General features: G+C 45.5%; 1 protein-coding gene across 2 annotated transcripts in view; it reads left to right on the top strand.

Annotated features, from left to right (window-relative positions):
- Positions 1-21,202, top strand: part of ano5a (anoctamin 5a) — an 86,433-nt gene that overhangs the window by 45,806 nt on the left and 19,425 nt on the right. The window contains exons 7-17 of one of the 2 annotated variants that reach the window (XM_045706231.1): positions 1,101-1,220; positions 2,689-2,804; positions 4,878-5,012; positions 8,276-8,381; positions 9,359-9,419; positions 9,924-10,075; positions 16,272-16,346; positions 17,715-17,943; positions 18,401-18,576; positions 18,841-18,938; positions 19,213-19,343. In XM_045706231.1, the coding sequence (XP_045562187.1) occupies positions 1,101-1,220; positions 2,689-2,804; positions 4,878-5,012; positions 8,276-8,381; positions 9,359-9,419; positions 9,924-10,075; positions 16,272-16,346; positions 17,715-17,943; positions 18,401-18,576; positions 18,841-18,938; positions 19,213-19,343 (1,399 nt within the window). Of the gene's footprint in view, positions 1-1,100; positions 1,221-2,688; positions 2,805-4,877; positions 5,013-8,275; positions 8,382-9,358; positions 9,420-9,923; positions 10,076-15,612; positions 15,694-16,271; positions 16,347-17,714; positions 17,944-18,400; positions 18,577-18,840; positions 18,939-19,212; positions 19,344-21,202 lie in introns of both variants that reach the window. The other variant, XM_045706230.1, reaches the window with a different exon arrangement.

Genomic DNA, 21,202 nt, shown 5'->3' with positions numbered 1-21,202 from the left:
CAATTCTCCTCCTCCAGGTGTACTAAATTACCTTTCACCTCTCTTCCTCCAGGTGTACTAAATGACCTTTCACCTCTCCTCCTCCAGGTGTACTAAATGACCTTTCACCTCTCCTCCTCCAGGTGTACTAAATTACCTTTCACTTCTCCTCCTACAGGTGTACTAATGACCTTTCACCTCTCCTCCTACAGGTGTACTAAATGACCTTTCACCTCTCCTCCTCCAGGTGTACTAAATGACCTTTCACCTCTCCTCCTCTAGGTGTACTAAATGACCTTTCACCTCTCCTCCTCCAGGTGTACTAAATGACCTTTCACCTCTCCTCCTCCAGGTGTACTAAATGACCTTTCACCTCTCCTCCTCTAGGTGTACTAAATGACCTTTCACCTCTCCTCCTCCAGGTGTACTAAATTACCTTTCACCTCTCCTCCTCTAGGTGTACTAAATGACCTTTCACCTCTCCTCCTCCAGGTGTACTAAATGACCTTTCACCTCTCCTCCTCCAGGTGTACTAAATGACCTTTCACCTGTCCTCCTCTAGGTGTACTAAATTACCTTTCACCTCTCTTCCTCCAGGTGTACTAAATGACCTTTCACCTCTCCTCCTCCAGGTGTACTAAATGACCTTTCACCTCTCCTCCTCCAGGTGTACTAAATTACCTTTCACTTCTCCTCCTACAGGTGTACTAATGACCTTTCACCTCTCCTCCTACAGGTGTACTAAATGACCTTTCACCTCTCCTCCTCCAGGTGTACTAAATGACCTTTCACCTCTCCTCCTCTAGGTGTACTAAATGACCTTTCACCTCTCCTCCTCTAGGTGTACTAAATGACCTTTCACCTCTCCTCCTCCAGGTGTACTAAATTACCTTTCACCTCTCCTCCTCCAGGTGTACTAAATGACCTTTCACCTCTCCTCCTCCAGGTGTACTAAATGACCTTTCACCTCTCCTCCTCCAGGTGTACTAAATGACCTTTCACCTCTCCTCCTCTAGGTGTACTAAATTACCTTTCACCTCTCCTCCTCCAGGTGTACTAAATTACCTTTCACCTCTCCTCCTCTAGGTGTACTAAATTACCTTTCACCTCTCCTCCTCCAGGTGTATTATATCCTGGCCCGCTGTGCGTACCACAAGGAGGACAGTGATGACAAGAACAAGAAGGGCATCAAGCGCCTGCTCAACAACGGGACCTACGGGGCTGCCTTCCCACTACATGATGTAAGAAGCTACTGTATAATAGTGACCCTTTTCCTGGTGGCTAAAACAGCTTTGCCCTCTGGGCTCTTGTTGGGCCTAATGGTATGCACATATGCCATTGAGTATCTGTGAAGTCGTTAAAGGCATAGTGCGTGCAGTATAAAGGACTTTAAAGGTAGTTTTCGGCGAGCCAATGCGCAGCGACATAAAGATGAGTTCATCTGACTCTGGGGGGAGTAGAAAAATGGCTTGATTGCCAGAATCTCGCGTCATCGCTTTAATGTTGTGGGGGAAAGGAAAATAAAATAAATAGATTTTTTTTTTGTGCACAATGTGCTCTCTTTGTGTTTCATACAATAATTCCCTGTTTAGAAGACAGTTGGATATGTGGCTACTGCGACTGAAGCTCATTTGTAATTGAACTGATCCAACCATTTTCTCTGTAACAAAACTAACCCTATTATCATCACCTTTGGATGTGAGACACGCATGATATGGATGAACAGTAGGACCATGACACTAATGACATCTATCCAGTAGGACCATGACACTAATGACATCTATCCAGTAGGACCATGACACTAATGACATCTATCCAGTAGGACCATGACTCTAATGACATCTATCCAGTAGGACCATGACTCTAATGACATCTATCCAGTAGGACCATGACACTATAAATGACATGTATCCAGTAGGACCATGACACTATAAATGACATCTATCCAGTAGGACCATGACTCTAATGACATCTATCTCTCTGTATGTATCCAGTAGGACCATGACTCTAATGACATCTATCTCTCTGTATGTATCCAGTAGGACCATGACTCTAATGACATGTATCCAGTAGGACCATGACTCTATAAATGACATGTATCCAGTAGGACCATGACTCTAATGACATGCATCCAGTAGGACCATGACACTAATGACATCTATCCAGTAGGACCATGACACTATAAATGACATGTATCCAGTAGGACCATGACACTATAAATGACATGTATCCAGTAGGACCATGACACTAATGACATGTATCCAGTAGGACCATGACACTAATGACATCTATCCAGTAGGACCATGACTCTAATGACATGTATCCAGTAGGTCCATGACACTATAAATGACATGTATCCAGTAGGACCATGACAGTATAAATGACATCTATCTCTCTGTATGTATCCAGTAGGACCATGACTCTAATGACATCTATCCAGTAGGACCATGACTCTAATGACATCTATCCAGTAGGACCATGACACTATAAATGACATCTATCCTCTCTGTATGTATCCAGTAGGACCATGACTCTAATGACATCTATCCAGTAGGACCATGACTCTATAAATGACATCTATCTCTCTGTATGTATCCAGTAGGACCATGACTCTAATGACATCTATCCAGTAGGACCATGACACTAATGACATCTATCCAGTAGGACCATGGCTCTATAAATGACATCTATGTCTCTGTATGTATACAGTCTCGGTACTGGAAGGCATCCAGAGACCCCAACAGTGAGAGTGAGAGATTCAGCCTCTACAAACACTGGGCCCGGTTCTTCAGTTTCTTCAAAGAGCAGCCTCTCAACTTGATACGGTGAGAACACAACATAACACAACATGACACAATACAACACTCCACATGCAGAGAAGTGTACAAAGCTCTCCCTCGCCCTCCATTTGGCAAATCTGACCATAACTCTATCCTCCTGATTCCTGCTTAAATTAAAGCAGGAAGCACCAGTGACTCGGTCTATAAAAAAGTGGTCAGACGAAGCAGATGCTAAACTACAAGACTTGTTTTGCTAGCACAGACTGGAATATGTTCTGGGATTCTTCCGATGGCATTGAGGAGTACACCACATCAGTCACTGGCTTCATCAATAAGTGCATCGATGACCTAGTCCCCACAGTGACCAGAAGCCATGGATTACAGGCAACATCCGCCCTGAGCTAAATGGTAGAGCTGCCGCTTTTGTCGTGACTTTACTTTCATTAATCTGATGACTGTTACTTATTGAATCAACTAACTATGTTTAATTGTTACCTGATTAAACTAATCAGGTAACAATTAACTCATAACGAATTTGGGGCACCACGAGAGCAGTTGTTTAAATAGTTACCATCTCCCAAATTAAACTCTAAAGGTCTTTACATATCCCATCCATAAAACAGTCAACGTATTAATCATTACCTCTTATCATATCATCATTCTGAACAGTCGTAACCTTCTTGGATCTGCAGAATAAACATACACACTTAACACATGAGAAAAGGGTCCCTAGCGGACTAACACAACATATTACAGCTAATCAGTCGTACCAGTGAATGTCCGAGAGGGGGGTTTTCTCCTCTCTCCACCTCGTGTTGATAGTCACGGTTTGACCCACTTTACACACGCAGCTGCAGCCTGGCGATGTTCTGGTCTAGTCTGGGAGGTGAGTTATTTTCTTCACCTCGTGTTGAGGTTCTAAGTTCCAAGCATTTCAACCGTGTAATATGTACATGTACATATTACCTCAATTACCTCGACTAACCAGTGCCCCCGCACATTGACTCTGTACCAGTACCCCCTGTCTATAGCCTCACTACTGTTAATTTATTGTTGCTCCTTAATTATTTGTTATTTTTCTATTTTCTTCTTTATTTCATTATTCATTTTATTTATTTATTGTTTATGTCAGTTTATTTAGTAAATACTTTCTTATCACTTATTATTTTCTTAAAACTGCATTGTTGGTTAAGGGCTTGTAAGTAAGCATTTTACTGTAAGGTTCTACACCTGTTGTATTCTGCGCATGTGACAAATAACATTTGATTCGATTTTTTTTCTCATCCCGACTCCCGACACGTTCATTACTATGGGACAGCGGGAGATCGAATTTGAGTATTGAAACATTGTTGCAAATGTCGGAGAGACAGACAGCAAGGTTGATATAAATCTCTGCTGTTGAAAACTAAATATTAGTCTAAAAGAAATGTGAGATAATGTCTAGATGCTTTTTATAGTGGAGATCAAGTTTATAAATTGCCTGGTTGGGCTGATGAGACAGTGGATTGCGCAGTCAGATGGAACAGAGTAAATAGGCATTTTAACTTCATAGATTTAGCAGGTGGTAACTTGTGGAATAGACACCGGCTGGAATGAGGCTTTAACCAATCAGCATTCATTTTTACATTTACATTTTAGTCATTTAGCAGACGCTCTTACCCAGAGCGACTTACAGTAGTGAATGCATACATTTCATTTCATACATTTCATTCATGCATTTTTTTGTTTGTTTTTGTACTGGCCCCCCGTGGGAATCAAACCCACAACCCTGGTGTTGCACACACCATGCTCTACCAACTGAGCCACAGGATTAGACCCACCCGTTAAATAATCCAACATACACGAACCCCCTACGTACAGTGACAGACCTTACAGTATATTTCCAGAGAGCTTGATTGCTGTAAGCTCTGCAAGCTGAATTCACCTTTAAAAGTGAACTGCAGTGCCCAGGTCATTAACTGTAACTGCGTCTGGCCATTATTTTTAGACACTAGATAGACCTGACCTGGAGTTCACAACCTGCTTGTTGTTGTTTGATTGATTGTGTTGTATTTCCCAAAACAGGAACTATTACGTGGAGAAGATGTTTGATTGGTTGTGTTGTATTTCCCATAACAGGAAGTATTACGGGGAGAAGATTGGGATCTACTTTGCCTGGTTGGGTTTCTACACTGAGATGCTGTTCTTCGCTGCGGTAGTAGGCCTGATCTGTTTTCTCTATGGATTGTTCACCTTCGATGATAACATCTGGAGGTGAGGGCCCCTGAATCCCAATTCAACCCCTAGCCACTAGCCCCTTACATTTGTGTTGTGTAGCCCCTAGCTCCTATCCCCCTTGTGTAGCCCTTAGCGCCTATTCTCCTATCCCCAATCCTGTTGATCTGAGAGGATTGTTGGTGTAAGCTGTATCTAGTGTAATTACTATACATTTGTACGTTGTCAGATTGATACGTTCAATGATTGGGACTGACTAATAATTCTAGCTAAGGTGGCTAAGAATGTAGCTCATATGTTTTGATACAGTTAGACCTACACTACCGGTCAAAAGTTTTATAACACCTACTCATTCAAGGGTTTTTCTTTATTTTTTAAAATATTTTCTACATTTGTAGAATAATAGTGAAGACATCAAAAACTGTATGAAATAACACATATGGAATCATGTAGTAACCAAAAAAAGTGTTAAATCAAAATATATTTTATATTTGAGATTCTTCAAATAGCCATCCTTTGCCTTGATGACAGCTTTGCACACTTTTGGCATTCTCTCAAACCAGCTTCCAGAGGTGGGACCAAGTCATTGTTTTACAAGTCACAAGTAAGTCTCAAGTCTTAGCACTCAAGTCCGGGTCAAGTCTCAAGACAAAGACCGTCAAGTATCAAGTCAAGTCTCAAGTCCTAAACTTTGAGTTTCGAGTTCTAAACAAGTCATGTGCTCTTCACCAAATGTAATACCATTTCATATTTTTAACAAGAGTAATAGTTAGTATATTACATTTACGCAAATCATGAATGCTTTTAAAAATATCTATATATTTATTACTTTCCAAATAAACTTTCTATTTCCATGGAAATACATGGGTAGCCATGAGAAAGACCCCCCCTCCCTCTCTCTCTCTGTGACAGCGGGAGAGGCGTGGTAGGCTGGGTCGGGTCGTGTGGGGTGGTTGCATAGAAATACATCACCTACAACAGCCTTTGCCGTGTAGAATAGAGAATCGAGTGCAGATCTATATATTGCATTTCTATCTGGAAAACTGTATCTGAATGCGGTGCCTCAGATGAAATAAGCCGCCGTTCTTCATTCATTATCAATGGAGAAAGCTCAAAACTGGGGAGGACAGCAGAGAGGGGGATGGTGGGATTTGTGTGAAGCATAAACACAATCAGAGGTTCAAGCACTCGCCGTAATCAGCAGAGAGTACACAACCATTTGATCTTTTCCAGCTCCAAACGTGGTGGCGAGTCAATCTGCAAGTCTAATCTAGGCAAGCAGTGAGGAGCGCACATAACAATACAGGCTCCAGACATCACAAGCCAGCAAAAAGAAACCCATGAAACAAGTTACACACACTCATAAACACACAACCTCGTGTGATGGATCGCTGTAGGCTATATTAGCCACGACTTACCGTTCTTTGTGCAGCTTCAAATGTTGAACAAAGTTGGAAATTGTTTCGCCTCCGTCTGTAATTTTCTTCCCGCATGTTTTGCAAGTTGCAATACGTTTTTTGTTGATACAGGGTCGTCTTTATATCCGAAAATAATAATTTGGGGTATCATCATTCCAAGGGCTCAATCTGAATTCACCCGCTGACGTTCCTCTGCACTGCCACGCACAATTTGATTGGCTGCTGTCCGATTCAAACTGTAATCCGTTAAATGAAGAGTTGATGCGCTGCACACTTTTTTTAATAGCATCATTTTTAATATTTGGGCTTGGGGAGGGTATCAAGTCAGGTCGAGTCATAAGGCTCAAGTCCAAGTCAAGTCACGAGTCATTGACGTTAAAGTCAGAGGTTTGCAAGTCATCATATTTGTTACTCGAGTCTGACTCGAGTTCAAGTCATGTGACTTGAGTCCACACCTCTGCCAGCTTCACCTGGAATGCTTTTCCAACCGTCTTGAAGGAGTTCCCACATATGCTGAGCACTTGTTGGCTGCTTTTCCTTCACTTTGCGGTTCAACTTATCCCAAACCATCTGAACTGGGTTGAGGTCGGGTGATTGTGGAGGCCAGGTCATCTTATATAGCACTCCATCACTCTTCTTCTTGGTAAAAATAGCCCTTACACAGCCTGGAGGAGTGTTGGATCATTGTCCTGCTGAAAAGCAAATGATAGTCCCACTAAGCCCAAACCAGATAGGATGGCGTATCGCTGCAGAATACTGTGGTAGCCATGCTGGTTAAGTGTGCCTTGAATTGTAAATAAATCACAGACAGTGTCACCAGCAAAGCACCCCCACACCATAACACCACCACTTCCATGGTTTATGGTGGGAAATACACATGCGGAGATCATCCGCTCACCCACACCACGTCTCAAAGACACGGCGGTTGGAACCAAAACTTTCAAATTTGGACTCCAGACCAAAGTACAAATTTCCACCAGTCTAATGTTCATTGCTCGTGTTTCTTGGCCCAAGCAAGTCTCTTCTTTTTATTGGTGTCCTTTAGTAGTGGTTTCTTTGCAGCAATTCGACCATGAAGGCCTGATTCACACAGTCTCCTCTGAACAGTTGATGTTGAGATGTGTCTATTACTTGAACTCTGTGAAGCATTTATTTGTCCTGCAATTTCTGAGGCTGGTAACTCTAATGAACTTGTCCTCTGCAGCAGTGGTAACTCTGGGCCTTCCTATCCTGTGGTGGTCCTCATGAGAGCCAGTTTCATCATAGCACTTGATGGTTTTTGCGACTGCGCTTGCAGAAACGTTCAAAGTTATTGAAATGTTCCGTATTTACTGACCTTCATGTCTTAAAGTAATGATGGACTGTCGTTTCTCTTTGCTTATTTGAGATGTTCTTCCCATTATATGGACTTGGTCTTTTACCAAATAGGGTTATCTTCTGTACCCCCCCCACCAACCCACCTTGTCACAACACAACTGATCACCAGGAAAGAAATTCCACAAATTAACTTTTAAGAAGGTACACCTGTTAATTGAAATACATTCCAGGTGACTACTTCATGAAGCTGGTTGTGAGAATTCCAAGAGTGTGCAAAGCTGTCATCAAGGCAAAGAGTGGCTATTAGAAGAATCTCAAATAAATAAATAAATATTTTGATTTAACACTTTTTGGTTCCTACATGATTCCATATGTGTTATTTCAGAGTTCTGATGTCTTCACTATTATTCTACAATGTAGAAAATAATAAAAAATTAAAAAATGTTTTGATTGAGTAGTTGTTGTAAAACCTTTGACCGGTAGTGTAAATCATGACATCGTGACGCTATCATTTAGATTGCTTTGAAATCTCTTTATGTCATTCTCCATCATTCTTCGTTGTTTCAGTAAAGAAATCTGCAGTGAGGAGATTGGAGGCAACATTATCATGTGTCCGCTGTGTGATAAGACGTGTGGCTACTGGAAGCTCAACTCAACGTGTAACTCGTCCTGGGTAAGACGTACACCAAGGCTTTGCGCTATAAAGATATAAAGATGATCATTGTTTTAGGGCTCCCGAGTGGCGCAGCGGTTTAAGGCACTGCATCTCTGGTTCGCATCCAGGCTGCTTCTACATCTGCATTGCTTGCTGTTTGGGGTTTTAGGCTGGGTTTCTGTATAGCACTTCTGTATAGCACTACATCCGTTGATGTAAAAATTGGTTTATAAATGCATTTGATTGATTGATTGATTGATTGATTGATTTATTGATTGATTGATATCACAACCGGCCGTGATTTGGAGTTCCTTAAGGCGGCGCACAATTGGCCCAGTGTCGTCTGGGTTTGACCGGGGTAGGCCATCATTGTAAATAAGAATTTGTTCTTAACTGACTTGCCTAGTTAAATAAAGATTAAATCTAACAAATAATAATCATAGTAAAAATTTAAAAATTTAAATTTGTTCATTTTGTATACACATAGTTTTCGATCCTTATGTTTTCTTACATTTACATTTAAGTCATTTAGCAGACGCTCTTATCCAGAGCGACTTACAAATTCTTCTTTTAAGACATGTTATTTTATCTATGAACTTACTCTGGTTTTTCTGTTTTTAAGACATGTTATTTTATCTATGAACTTACTCTGGTTTTTCTGTTTTTAAGACATGTTATTTTATCTATGAACTTACTCTGGTTTTTCTGTTTTTAAGACATGTTATTTTATCTATGAACTTACTCTGGTTTTTCTGTTTTTAAGACATGTTATTTTATCTATGAACTTACTCTGGTTTTTCTGTTTTTAAGACATGTTATTTTATCTATGAACTTACTCTGGTTTTTCTGTTTTTAAGACATGTTATTTTATCTATGAACTTACTCTGGTTTTTCTCTTTTTAAGACATGTTATTTTATCTATGAACTTACTCTGGTTTTTCTCTTTTTAAGACATGTTATTTTATCTATGAACTTACTGTTTTTTCTTCTTTCAGCAATCGCATATGTTTGACAATGTGGGGACAGTTTTCTTTGCCATATTCATGGGGATTTGGGGTAAGTGACAGGCACTGAGTACTGTAACTGTGCATGACTAGACCTGAGTAGCCCCTAGTGGCAGCTGCCCATAGCTACAACTGGAAAACAGACATTCTCTTGGAGTACTATTGTACTTTATAACAGCGGAGCCTCTCTAGCCTGAAGTCAGGACCTGTTTACAGTTACATGTTTTACATTTTAGTCACTTACAGCAGCGATTAGGGTTAAGTGCCTTGCTCAAGGGCACATCGGCATATTTTTCCACCTAGTCGGCTCAGGGATTTGAACCAGCGACCTTTCGCCAAACGTATGACGCGGAGAGTGTACCCAGCCTACAGCCTCATCTGTATGAATGCTCTGTCATGTGGGTGAATTCCTACTGAATATAGCGGACACTGAAGGGATGAGTGATATCTAACACAATGCTAAACTATTGCTAGTAAAAAAATTCAGTTCTACCAAGCCTTTCCACAGAGTCTCCTTTTGGCCTAACTCTTGTCTCCTCATCCTGTCCTTTTGCAGTGACTCTGTTCCTGGAGTTCTGGAAGCGTCGGCAGGCCCGGCTGGAGTATGAGTGGGACCTGGTGGACTTTGAGGAAGAGCAGCAGCAGCTTCAACTACGACCAGAGTACGAGATCAAGTGTACCAGCCGTAGACTCAACCCCGTCACACAGGTGCTTGTGTTACCATCACTTACCTGCATCATAACACTGGGTTAGGGGTTAGGTTTAGGGGTTAGGGTTTAGCGTGGTGTTAGGGTTACGACCAGAGTACGAGATCAAGTGTACCAGCCGTAGACTCAACCCTGTCACACAGGTGCTTGTGTTACCATCACTTACCTGCATCATAACACTGGGTTAGGGTTAGGGGCTCGTGTTACCATACACAGGGGCTTGTGTTACCATATTGTTTCTGTGCATTACATTGTTGAACGCTATACAAATAATACAGTGTGATTTTCTATTGCACTACAGTTTATATTCTAGATACATATGTTTATGTCTGGATTTGGCTACAAACAACATTGCCGATGAAGCTTGAGTAATTTAGAGGCTTAGACAAACTGTTAAAAGACAAGTAGGACATGGATAAAGAGGGCTGTTACTTCACCCTCCATCCACATCTTCACCCTCCCTCGACATCTTCACCCTCCATCCACACCTTCACTCTCCCTCCACATCTTCACCCTCCCTCCACATCTTCACCCTCCCTCCACATCTTCACCCTCCCTCCACATCTTCACCCTCCATCCACATCTTCACCCTCCACATCTTCACCCTCCACATCCTCACCCTCCACATCCTCACCCTCCATCCACATCCTCACCCTCCACATCCTCACATTTTCACCCTCCACATTTTCACCCTCCATCCACATCTTCACCCTCCACATCCTCACCCTCCATCCACATCTTCACCCTCCACATCCTCACCCTCCATCCACATCTTCACCCTCCATCCACATCTTCACCCTCCACATCCTCACCCTCCATCCACATCTTCACCCTCCATCCACATCTTCACCCTCCACATCCTCACCCTCCATCCACATTTTCACCCTCCACAACTTCACCCTCCACATTTTCACCCTCCACACCTTCACCCTCCATCCACAACTTCACCCGCCACATTTTCACCCTCCACATCTTCACCCGCCACATCCTCACATCTTCACCCTCCACATTTTCACCCTCCATCCACATCTTCACCCTCCACAACTTCATCCTCCATCCACATTTTCACCCGCCACATCCTCACCCTCCATCCACATCCTCACCCTCCACATCTTCATCCTCCATCCACATTTTCACCCGCCACATCCTCACTCTCCATCCACATCCTCACCCTCCACATCTTCACCCTCCATCCACATCCTCACCCTCCACATCTTCACCCTCCACATTTTCACCCGCCACATCCTCACCCTCTACATCTTCACCCACCACATCCTCACATCTTCACCCTCCATCCACATCTTCACCCTCCACATCTTCACCCTCCACATCCTCACCCTCCACATCATCACACCTTCACCCTCCATCCACATCTTCACCCTCCACATCTTCACCCTCCACATCCTCACCCTCCACATCCTCACATTTTCACCCTCCACATCCTCACCATCCACATCTTCACCCTCCACATCTTCTCCCTCCATCCACATCTTCACCCGCCACACCTTCACCCTCCATCCACATCTTCACCCTCCACATTTTCACCCTCCACATCCTCACATCTTCTCCCTCCACATCCTCACCCTTCACATCCTCTCCCTCCACATCTCCTCCCGCCACATTTTCACCCTCCACATCCTCACATCTTCACCCTCCACATCCTCACCCTCCACATCTTCACCCTCCAAATCCTCACATCTTCACCCTCCACATCCTCACCCTCCACATCTTCACCCTCCACATCCTCACATCTTCACCCTCCACATCATCACCCTCCACATCCTCACATCTTCACCCTCCACATCCTCACCCTCCACATCTTCACCCCCCCTTATCTTCACCCGCCACATCCTCACATCTTCTCCCTCCACATCCTCACCCTCCACATCCTCACATCTTCACCCTCCACATCCTCACCCTCCACATCCTCACATCTTCACCCTCCATATCCTCACCCTTCACATCTTCTCCCTCCACATCCTCACATCTACACCTTCCACATCTTCACCCTCCACATCTTCACCCTCCACATCCTCACCCTCCACATCCTCACATCTTCACCCTCCATCCACATCTTCACCCTCCACATCTTCACCCTCCACATCTTCACCCTCCACATCCTCACCCTCCACATCCTCACATCTTCACCCTCCACATCCTCACCATCCACATCTTCACCCTCCACATCTTCTCCCTCCATCCACATCTTCACCCGCCTCATCTTCACCCTCCATCCACATCTTCACCCTCCACATCTTCACCCTCCACATCTTCACCCTCCACATCCTCACCCTCCACATCCTCACATCTTCTCCCTCCACATCCTCACCCTTCACATCCTCTCCCTCCAAAACATCCTCCCGCCCCATCTTCACCCTCCACATCCTCACATCTTCACCCTCCACATCCTCACCCTCCACATCTTCACCCTCCACATCCTCACATCTTCACCCTCCACATCTTCTCCCTCCACACCTTCTCCCTCCACACCTTCACCCTCCACATCTTCAACCTCCACATCTTCACACTCCACATCCTCACATCTTCACCCTCCACATCTTCACCCGCCACATCTTCACCCGCCACATCCTCACATCTTCACCCTCCACATCCTCACCCTCCACATCCTCACATCTTCACCCTCCACATCCTCACCCTTCACATCTTCTCCCTCCACATCCTCACCCTTCACATCCTCACATCTCTACCTTCCACATCCTCACCCTCCACATCCTCACCCTCCACATTTTCTCCCTCCACATCCTCTCCCTCCACATTTTCTCCCTCCACATCTTCTCCCTCCACATCCTCTCCCTCCACATCCTCACATCTTCTCCCTCCACATCTTCTCCCTCCACATCCTCTCCCTCCACACCCTCATCCACATCCTCACCCTCCACATTTTCTCCCTCCACATTTTCTCCCTCCACATCTTCTCCCTCCACATTCTCTCCCTCCACACCCTCTCCCCCCACATCTTCTCCCTTCAATCTTCTCCCTCCACATCTTCACCCTTCACATCCTCTCCCTCCACATCTCCTCCCACCACATCCTCTCCTCCACATCCTCTCCTCCACATTCTCTCCCTCCACATATTCTCCCTCCACATCCTCTCCTCCACATCTTCTCCCTCCACATCTTCTCCCTCCACATTCTCTCCCTCCACATTTCTCTCCACATCTTCTCCCTCCACATTTTCTCCCTCCACCTCTCCCTCCCCATCCTCTCCCTCCACATCTTCTCCCTCCACATCTTCATCCTCCACATTTTCTCCCTCCACATTTTCTCCCTCCACATCCTCTCCCTCCACATCCTCTCCCTCCACATCTTCTCCCTCCACATCTTCACCCTTCACATCCTCACATCTTCTCCCTCCACATCCTGTCCCTCCACATCCTCCCCCTCCACATCTACTCCCTCCACATTTTCACCCTCCACATCTTCACCTCCTCACCCTCCACATCTTTACACTCCACATCTTCATCCTCCACATCCTCACCCTCCACATCTTCCTCCTCCACATCCTCACCATGTTCATCATCCACATCTTCAAGCTTCACCTCCTCACCCTCCACATCTTCTCCCACCACACCTTCACCCTCCACATCTTCACCCTCCACATCTTCAACCTCCACATCCTCACATCTTCACCCGCCACATCTTCACCCGCCACATCTTCACCCGCCACATCCTCACATCTTCTCCCTCCACATCCTCACCCTCCACATCCTCACATCTTCACCCTCCACATCCTCACCCTCCACATCCTCACATCTTCACCCTCCACATCCTCACCCTTCACATCTTCTCCCTCCACATCCTCACCCTTCACATCCTCACATCTACACCTTCCACATCCTCACCCTCCTCATCCTCACCCTCCACATTTTCTCCCTCCACATCCTCTCCCTCCACATTCTCTCCCTCCACATCTTCTCCCTCCACATCTTCTCCCTCCACATCCTCTCCCTCCACATCCTCACATCTTCTCCCTCCACATCTTCTCCCTCCACATCCTCTCCCTCCACATCCTCTCCCTCCACACCCTCACCCTCCACATCCTCACCCTTCACATCTTCTCCCTCCACATCCTCACATATTCTCCCTCCACATCTTCTCCCTCCACATCTTCTCCCTCCACATCTTCTCCCTCCACATCCTCACCCTCCACATCCTCACCCTCCACATCTTCATCCTCCACATTTTCTCCCTCCACATTCTCTCCCTCCACATCTTCATTCTCCACATTTTCTCCCTCCACATTTTCTCCCTCCACATCTTCTCCCTCCACATTTTCTACCTCCACATTTTCTCCCTCCACATTTTCATCCTCCACATCCTCACCATGTTCATCATCCACATCTTCAAGCTTCATCTCCTCACCCTCCACATCTTCTCCCTCCACATCTTCTCCCTCCACATCTTCTCCCTCCACATCTTCACCCTCCACATCCTCACATCTCTACCCTCCTCATCTTCACCCTCCACATCTTCACCCTCCACATTTTCTCCCTCCACATCTTCACATCCTCACCCTCCACATCTTTACCCTCCACATCCTCACCCTCCACATCCTCACCCTCCACATTTTCACCCTCCACATCTTCATCCTCCTCACCCTCCACATTTTCACCCTCCTCATTTTCACCATCCACATCTCCACATCCTCACCCTCCACACCTTTACCCTTCTCCCTCCACATCTTCACCATCCACATTTTCACCCTCCACATCTTCACCCTCCACATCCTCACATGTTATCCTCCACATCCTCACCATGTTCATCATCCACATCTTCAAGCTTCACCTCCTCACCCTCCACATCATCAACCCTCCACACCCTCTCCCTCCACACCCTCACCTTCCACATTTTCACCCTCCACATTTTCACCCTCCACATCTTCACATCCTCACCCTCCACATCCTCACCCTCCACATCCTCACCCTCCTCATTTTCACCATCCACATCTTCACTCTTCACCCCCTCACCCTCCACATCTTCCTCCACATCTTCACCCTCCACATCTTCATCCTCCTCATCCTCCACATTTTCATCCTCCACATCTTCACCTTCCTCATTTTCACCATCCACATCTTCACTCTTCACCTCCTCACCCTCCACATCCTCACCCTCCACAGCTTTACCCTTCTCCTCCTCACCCTCCACATCTTCACCCTCCACATCTTCACCATCTTCATCATCCACATCCACATCCTCACCCTCCACATCCTCACCCTCCACATCTTCATCCTCCACATCTTCACCCTCCACATCCTCACCCTCCACCTCCTCACCCTCCACATCTTCATCCTCCACATCTTCATCCTCCACATCTTCACCCTCCACATCTTCACCCTCCACCTCCTCACCCTCCACATCTTTACACTCCACATCCTCACCCTCCACATTTTCACCCTCCACATCTTCACCATCCTCACCCTCCACATCTTCATCCTCCACATCCTCATCCTCCACCTCCTCAACCTCCACATCTTCATCCTCCACCTCCTCACCCCCCTGTCTGTAACTGTACTGTAGGAGGAGGAGTGGGTCCTTGACAGGACGGCAGCTGATCTAGTGGGCAAAGTGCTCCTGTGTTGGGCCACCGTGGTGTTGTGGGTAAGACTGGCACAGAGGGAAGAGGAATGCCGGTTTGTTATGATGTGGAGAGATGGTTTGGCAGGAGTTGTTTGGCGGGCCTGGCTTGTGTTGCTTACTCACGCCTGGATGGAAGTTGTCTGAAGCTGACTGCAGCGTTTTACCTGGTGAACCATGGAAACCTTGCTGTTCCAAAGCTAAAACAGAGTTGTGGTTGTGTTTCATAGCCTGGTGGTCCAGATCTGGTTCTGCTGTAGAGCCATATGCCGTGATCCACGGTCACGACAATGACCAGAACCATAGACGTTGATTATCTCTGGGACCTGGCTAATTAAAGCATGGATTCACCAGGAAAGGGCTACAGTGGGTCAGTGAACTGGTCTGGGGACAGGTCCGAAGTATGACACAGGGTTGGGGGTCCATTCCATTTAAATTAATTAACCCTATATGAGGAAAAACTGGAATCTGAATTTCAGTTTACTGAATGAAATGGAATTGAACCCAACTCTGGTATGACATGTCTTCACCAGTAGCCGAATGGTAACCATGGTGACTGACTGTGCATGTTGTCCCTGCTTTGCTTGGTTACGGTGTTGTAGGAGATGGAACCATACTTTCCTGTAAAATCCCAGTGTGCTCGTACATTCCTGTCTGGAGCCACCGTCATATTCTGGGTGAGCATTTATTCATGATACTCTACTCTGTATCTCCCTCCTCCCTCATCTTCCTCCTCCCTTGTTCTCAGCTCCCTCATCTTCCCTCCTCCCTTGTTCTCAGCCCCGTTCCTCCCTCATCTTCCCCCTCCCTTGTTCTAATCTCCCTCCTCCCTCATCTTCCTCCTCCATTGTTCTCATCTCCCTTGTTCTCAGCTCCCTCTTCCCTCATCTTCCTCCTCCCTTGTTCTCAGCTCCCTCCTCCCTCATCTTCCTCCTCCCTTGTTCTAATCTCCCCCCTTCCTCCCTCATCTTACTCCTCCCTTGTTCTCATCACCCTTCTTCCTCATCTTCCTCCTCCCTTGTTCTCAGCTCCCTCCTCCCTCATCTTATTCCTCCCTCATCTCCCTCCTCCGTTGTTCTCATCTCCCTCCTCCGTTGTTCTCAAGCTCCCTCAGCTTCCTCCTCCGTTGTTCTCAAGCTCCCTCCTTCCTCATCTTATTCCTCCCTCATCTTCCTCCTCCGTTGTTCTCATCTCCCTTGTTCTCATCTCCCTCCTCCGTTGTTCTCAAGCTCCCTACTTCCTCATCTTCCTCCTCCGTTGTTCTCAAGCTCCCTCCTTCCTCATCTTCCTCCTCCCTCATCTTCCTCCTCCGTTGTTCTCATCTCCCTTGTTCTCATCTTCCTCCTCCCTCATCTTCCTCCTCCGTTGTTCTCATCTCCCTTGTTCTCATCTCCCTCTTCCTCATCTTCCTCCTCCGTTGTTCTCAAGCTCCCTCCTTCCTCATCTCTCTTCCTTGTTCTCATCTCCCTTCTCTCTCTTCCTCTCCTCTTTCTCCTCTTCCTCCCTCTCCTCCTCTCCCTCCTCCTGTCTCCTCTACACTCTTCTCTTTCTCCTCTTCCCCTCTCCCTCCTCCTGTCTCCTCTTCCTCTCCTCACCTTCCTCTTCATCAGTATCTTCTTCATATGATCATCATCACTCCTTATCCTCACCAAAAAATCTTCCATATTTCTCAGAACATTAAAGAAAATGTTTGGAAATAGTATTGAGAGATACTTTTACAATATTTATGGATCAGAAACTGTGTGCTGAATGTGCATGATTTTTTTATAAGCATGTGCATCATACTTTAGTTTTTTTTTTTAGATGGTATTGTTTTTACTCTTTACTATTTAATTCTGTGTTGATGTGGTGGTGATTTGTCTGTGTGTGAAACCTTTTCTATTCTACTAGTACGTGTAAAATGTCTGGTTTTGGCCTCATTTCCTTTTCAAATTCAGTCAATTTGGTTTCATTTCAATTTCACACAACTTCCTGAATTGTATCTGTCCCTTATGTACACCCTCACGCCTATGCCCTCTCTTCACAAATCCCCTTCTCTGCCTCAGATCTCCCTGATCATAGCGTGTATCATCGGGGTGATAGCGTACCGTCTGGCGGTGTACGCAGCGTTTGCTAGCATCATGAAGGACAGCCCCACCAATAACATCCAAATGGTGGGCTCCCTCATCACCCCTCAGCTCGCCACCTCTGTCACCGCTTCCTGTATCAACTTCGTCATCATCATGATCCTCAATGTGATGTATGAGAGAGTAGCCATCTGGATCACTGACATGGGTAAGATAGAGAGTAGCCGTCTGGATCACTGGTAAGATGTAGGCATGGCTAACAGAGAGCAGAGAGAAAAATTGTTGTTTTAAGTCAGCTTACAAACAGATAAATACTTATTTCTGGTTGCTAAAAAGACAATACCAAAATTGTGTTTGCATCCTGACCATGAAAATATGAACGACGTCGTTAAAAAGACAATCGCAGCACTGCTTTAGTGAGTCGAATGTTAATTTACGATAGACGGATCAATTCCTTATTGTAGCCTCTCCTCGGTGTGAATGTTGATTTACGATAGACGGATTAATTCCTTATTGTAGCCTCTCCTCGGTGTGAATGTTGATTTACGATAGACGGATCAATTCCTTATTGTAGCCTCTCCTCGGTGTGAATGTTGATTTACGATAGACGGATCAATTCCTTATTGTAGCCTCTCCTCGGTGTGAATGTTGATTTTGTTCCTCAGAGATCCCCAAGACTCACCTGGAGTACGAGAACAAGCTGACAGTGAAGATGTTCCTCTTCCAGTTCGTCAACTACTATTCTTCCTGTTTCTACGTGGCCTTCTTCAAGGGGAAGTTCGTCGGCCGTCCCGGAGACTACATCTACATGTTCGGCTGGAGCAAGCTGAGGAACGAGGAGGTAGTGTCTACTAACGAGATTATAACCAACTGGTCTCTGTTACAACCAGCTTAAGACGTCCAATTCATAACATGGTCAAAACGTCGTATTTTGGTTGTTATCGAGTCAGATATCCTGGTTACAACCAGATAGACATATTTTTCTGATTGCTAAAACAACGTTAGCAAAATGTCCTTATTACAACCAGTACAACTTGACCATGCAACCAGTATTGCCCGCTGTGAGGAAGATGAACACCTGGACCTGACCTCTGTCCTTCCTCAGTGTGACCCTGGTGGCTGTCTCATTGAGCTGACCACTCAGCTGGTCATAGTGATGGCAGGCAAACAGGTGTGGGGTAACATCCAGGAAGCTCTGGTCCCGTAAGTATTCATTCTGACAGTGTCACCATACCTAAGGTCTGTAAACATGTCATCTTGGGGCCAATACCTAACTTAAAAAGTGTTTTACTCTGACTTAACTTTGGACTTTAGTTTAAATCATGTATTGATGTTAATAATGAAAGATTTGCGCTAAAACTTGAGTCTCGCATGCAGATGTCAATTTAGGATTCTGCCCTTTTTTAGTTTTCTATACATTCTAGTCCCTCACAAATGTAAAGAGCAGTACCTCTGACCACTGTGTTGATACTTCCAGGTGGCTACTGAACTGGTGGGGGAGCCGTAAAGCCCGTAGCCACCCTGAGAGCCTGTACAGCCGCTGGGAGCAGGACCACGACCTGCAGAACTTTAGCCATCTGGGTCTTTTCTATGAGTACCTGGAGATGGGTGAGTACTGCAGACAGGGACACACAGACCAATACACATACAGAGCATTCGGAAGGTATTCAGACACCTTGAATTTTTCCACATTTTGTTACTTTACAGCCTTATTCTAAAATTGATAAATAAATAAAAAATCTTTGCCAAAATCTACTCACATTACCCCATAATGACAAAGCAAAAACCAGTTTTTTTTTATAAATGTTTGCACATTTATAAAACATAAAAAACAGAAATATCTTATTTACATAAGTATTCAGACCCTTTGCTATGAGACTCGAAATTGAGCTCAGGTGCATCCTGTTTCCATTGATCATCCTTGAGATGATTCTACTGCTTAATTGGAGTCCACCTGTGATAAATTCAATTGATTGGACATGATTTGGAAAGGCACACCTGTCTATATAAGGTCCCACAGTTGACAGTGCATGTCAGAGCAAAAACCAAGGCATAGGGTCGAAGGAATCGTCTGTAGACCTCAGAGCCAGGATTGTGTCGAGGCACAGATCTGGGGAAGGGTACCAAAAAAAATTCTGCGGCATTGAAGGTCCCCAAGAACACAGTGGCCTCCATCATAAATGGAAGACGTTTGGAACCACCAAGACTCGGCCAAACTGAGCAACTGGGGGAGAAGGGCCTTGGTCAGGGAGGTGACAAAGAACCCAATGGTCACTCTGACAGAGCTCCAGAGTTCCTCTGTGGAGATGGGAGAACCTTCCAGAAGGACAACCATCTCTGCAGCGCTCCACCAATCAGACCTTTATGGTAGAGTGGCCAGACGGAAGGCACTCCTCAGTAAAAGCACATGACAGCCCGCTTGGAGTTTGCCAAAAGGCACCTAAAGGACTCAGACCATGAGAAACAAGATTATCTGGTCTGATGAAACCAAGCTTGAACTTTTTGGCCTGAATGCCAAATCAAATGTTATGCCTTACAGTGAAATGCTTACTGACAAGCCCTTTACCAACAATGCAGTTTTAAGAAAATACCAACAAAAAAAGTAAGAAATAAGAATAACAAATAATTAAAGAGCAGCAGTAAATAACAATAGTGGGGCTATATACAGGGGGTACCGGTACAGAGTCAATGTGGCAATGTGCGGGGGCACCGGTGTTGAGGTAATTATGTACATGCAGGTAGGGTTATTAACGTGGCTATGCATAGATAATAACAGTGAGGAACAGCTGCATATAAGAGGGGGAGCAATGCAAATAGTCTGGGTAGCCATTTGATTAGGTGTTCAGGAGTCTTATGGCTTGGGGGTAGAAGCTGTTTAGAAGCCTCTTGGACCTAGACTTGGTGGTCTGGTACCGCTTGCTGTGCGGTAGCAGAGAGAACAGTCTATGACTAGGGTGGCTGGAGTCTTTGACAATTTTTAGGGCCTTCCTCTGACACCGCCTGGTGTAGAGATCCTGGATGGCAGGAAGCTTGGCCCCGGTGATGTACTGGGCCGTATGCACTACCCTCTGTAGTGCCTTTGCTGTCGGAGGCCGAGCAGTTGCCATACCAGGCAGTGATGCAACCCGTCAGGAAGCTCTCGATGGTGCAGCTGTAAAACCTTTTGAGGATCTGAGGACCCATGCCACATCATTTCAGTCTCCTGAGGGGGAATCGGTTTTGTCGTGCCCTCTTCACGACTGTCTTGGTGTGCTTGGACCATGTTAGTTTGTTGTTGATGTGGATACCAAGGAACTTGAAGCTCTCAACCTGCTCCACTACAGCCCCGTCGATGAGAATGGGGGCATGCTCGGTTCTCCTTTTCCTGTAGTCCACAATCATCTCCTTTGTCTTGATTACGTTGAGGGAGAGGTTGTTGTCCTGGCACCACACGGCCAGGTCTCTGACCTCCTCCCTATAGGTTGTCT

The sequence above is a fragment of the Salmo salar genome, chromosome ssa23 (genome assembly GCF_905237065.1).
Source record: "Salmo salar chromosome ssa23, Ssal_v3.1, whole genome shotgun sequence".
Taxonomy (NCBI): Eukaryota; Metazoa; Chordata; class Actinopteri; order Salmoniformes; family Salmonidae; genus Salmo; species Salmo salar.
This window is presented reverse-complemented; position numbering and strand designations above follow the sequence as displayed.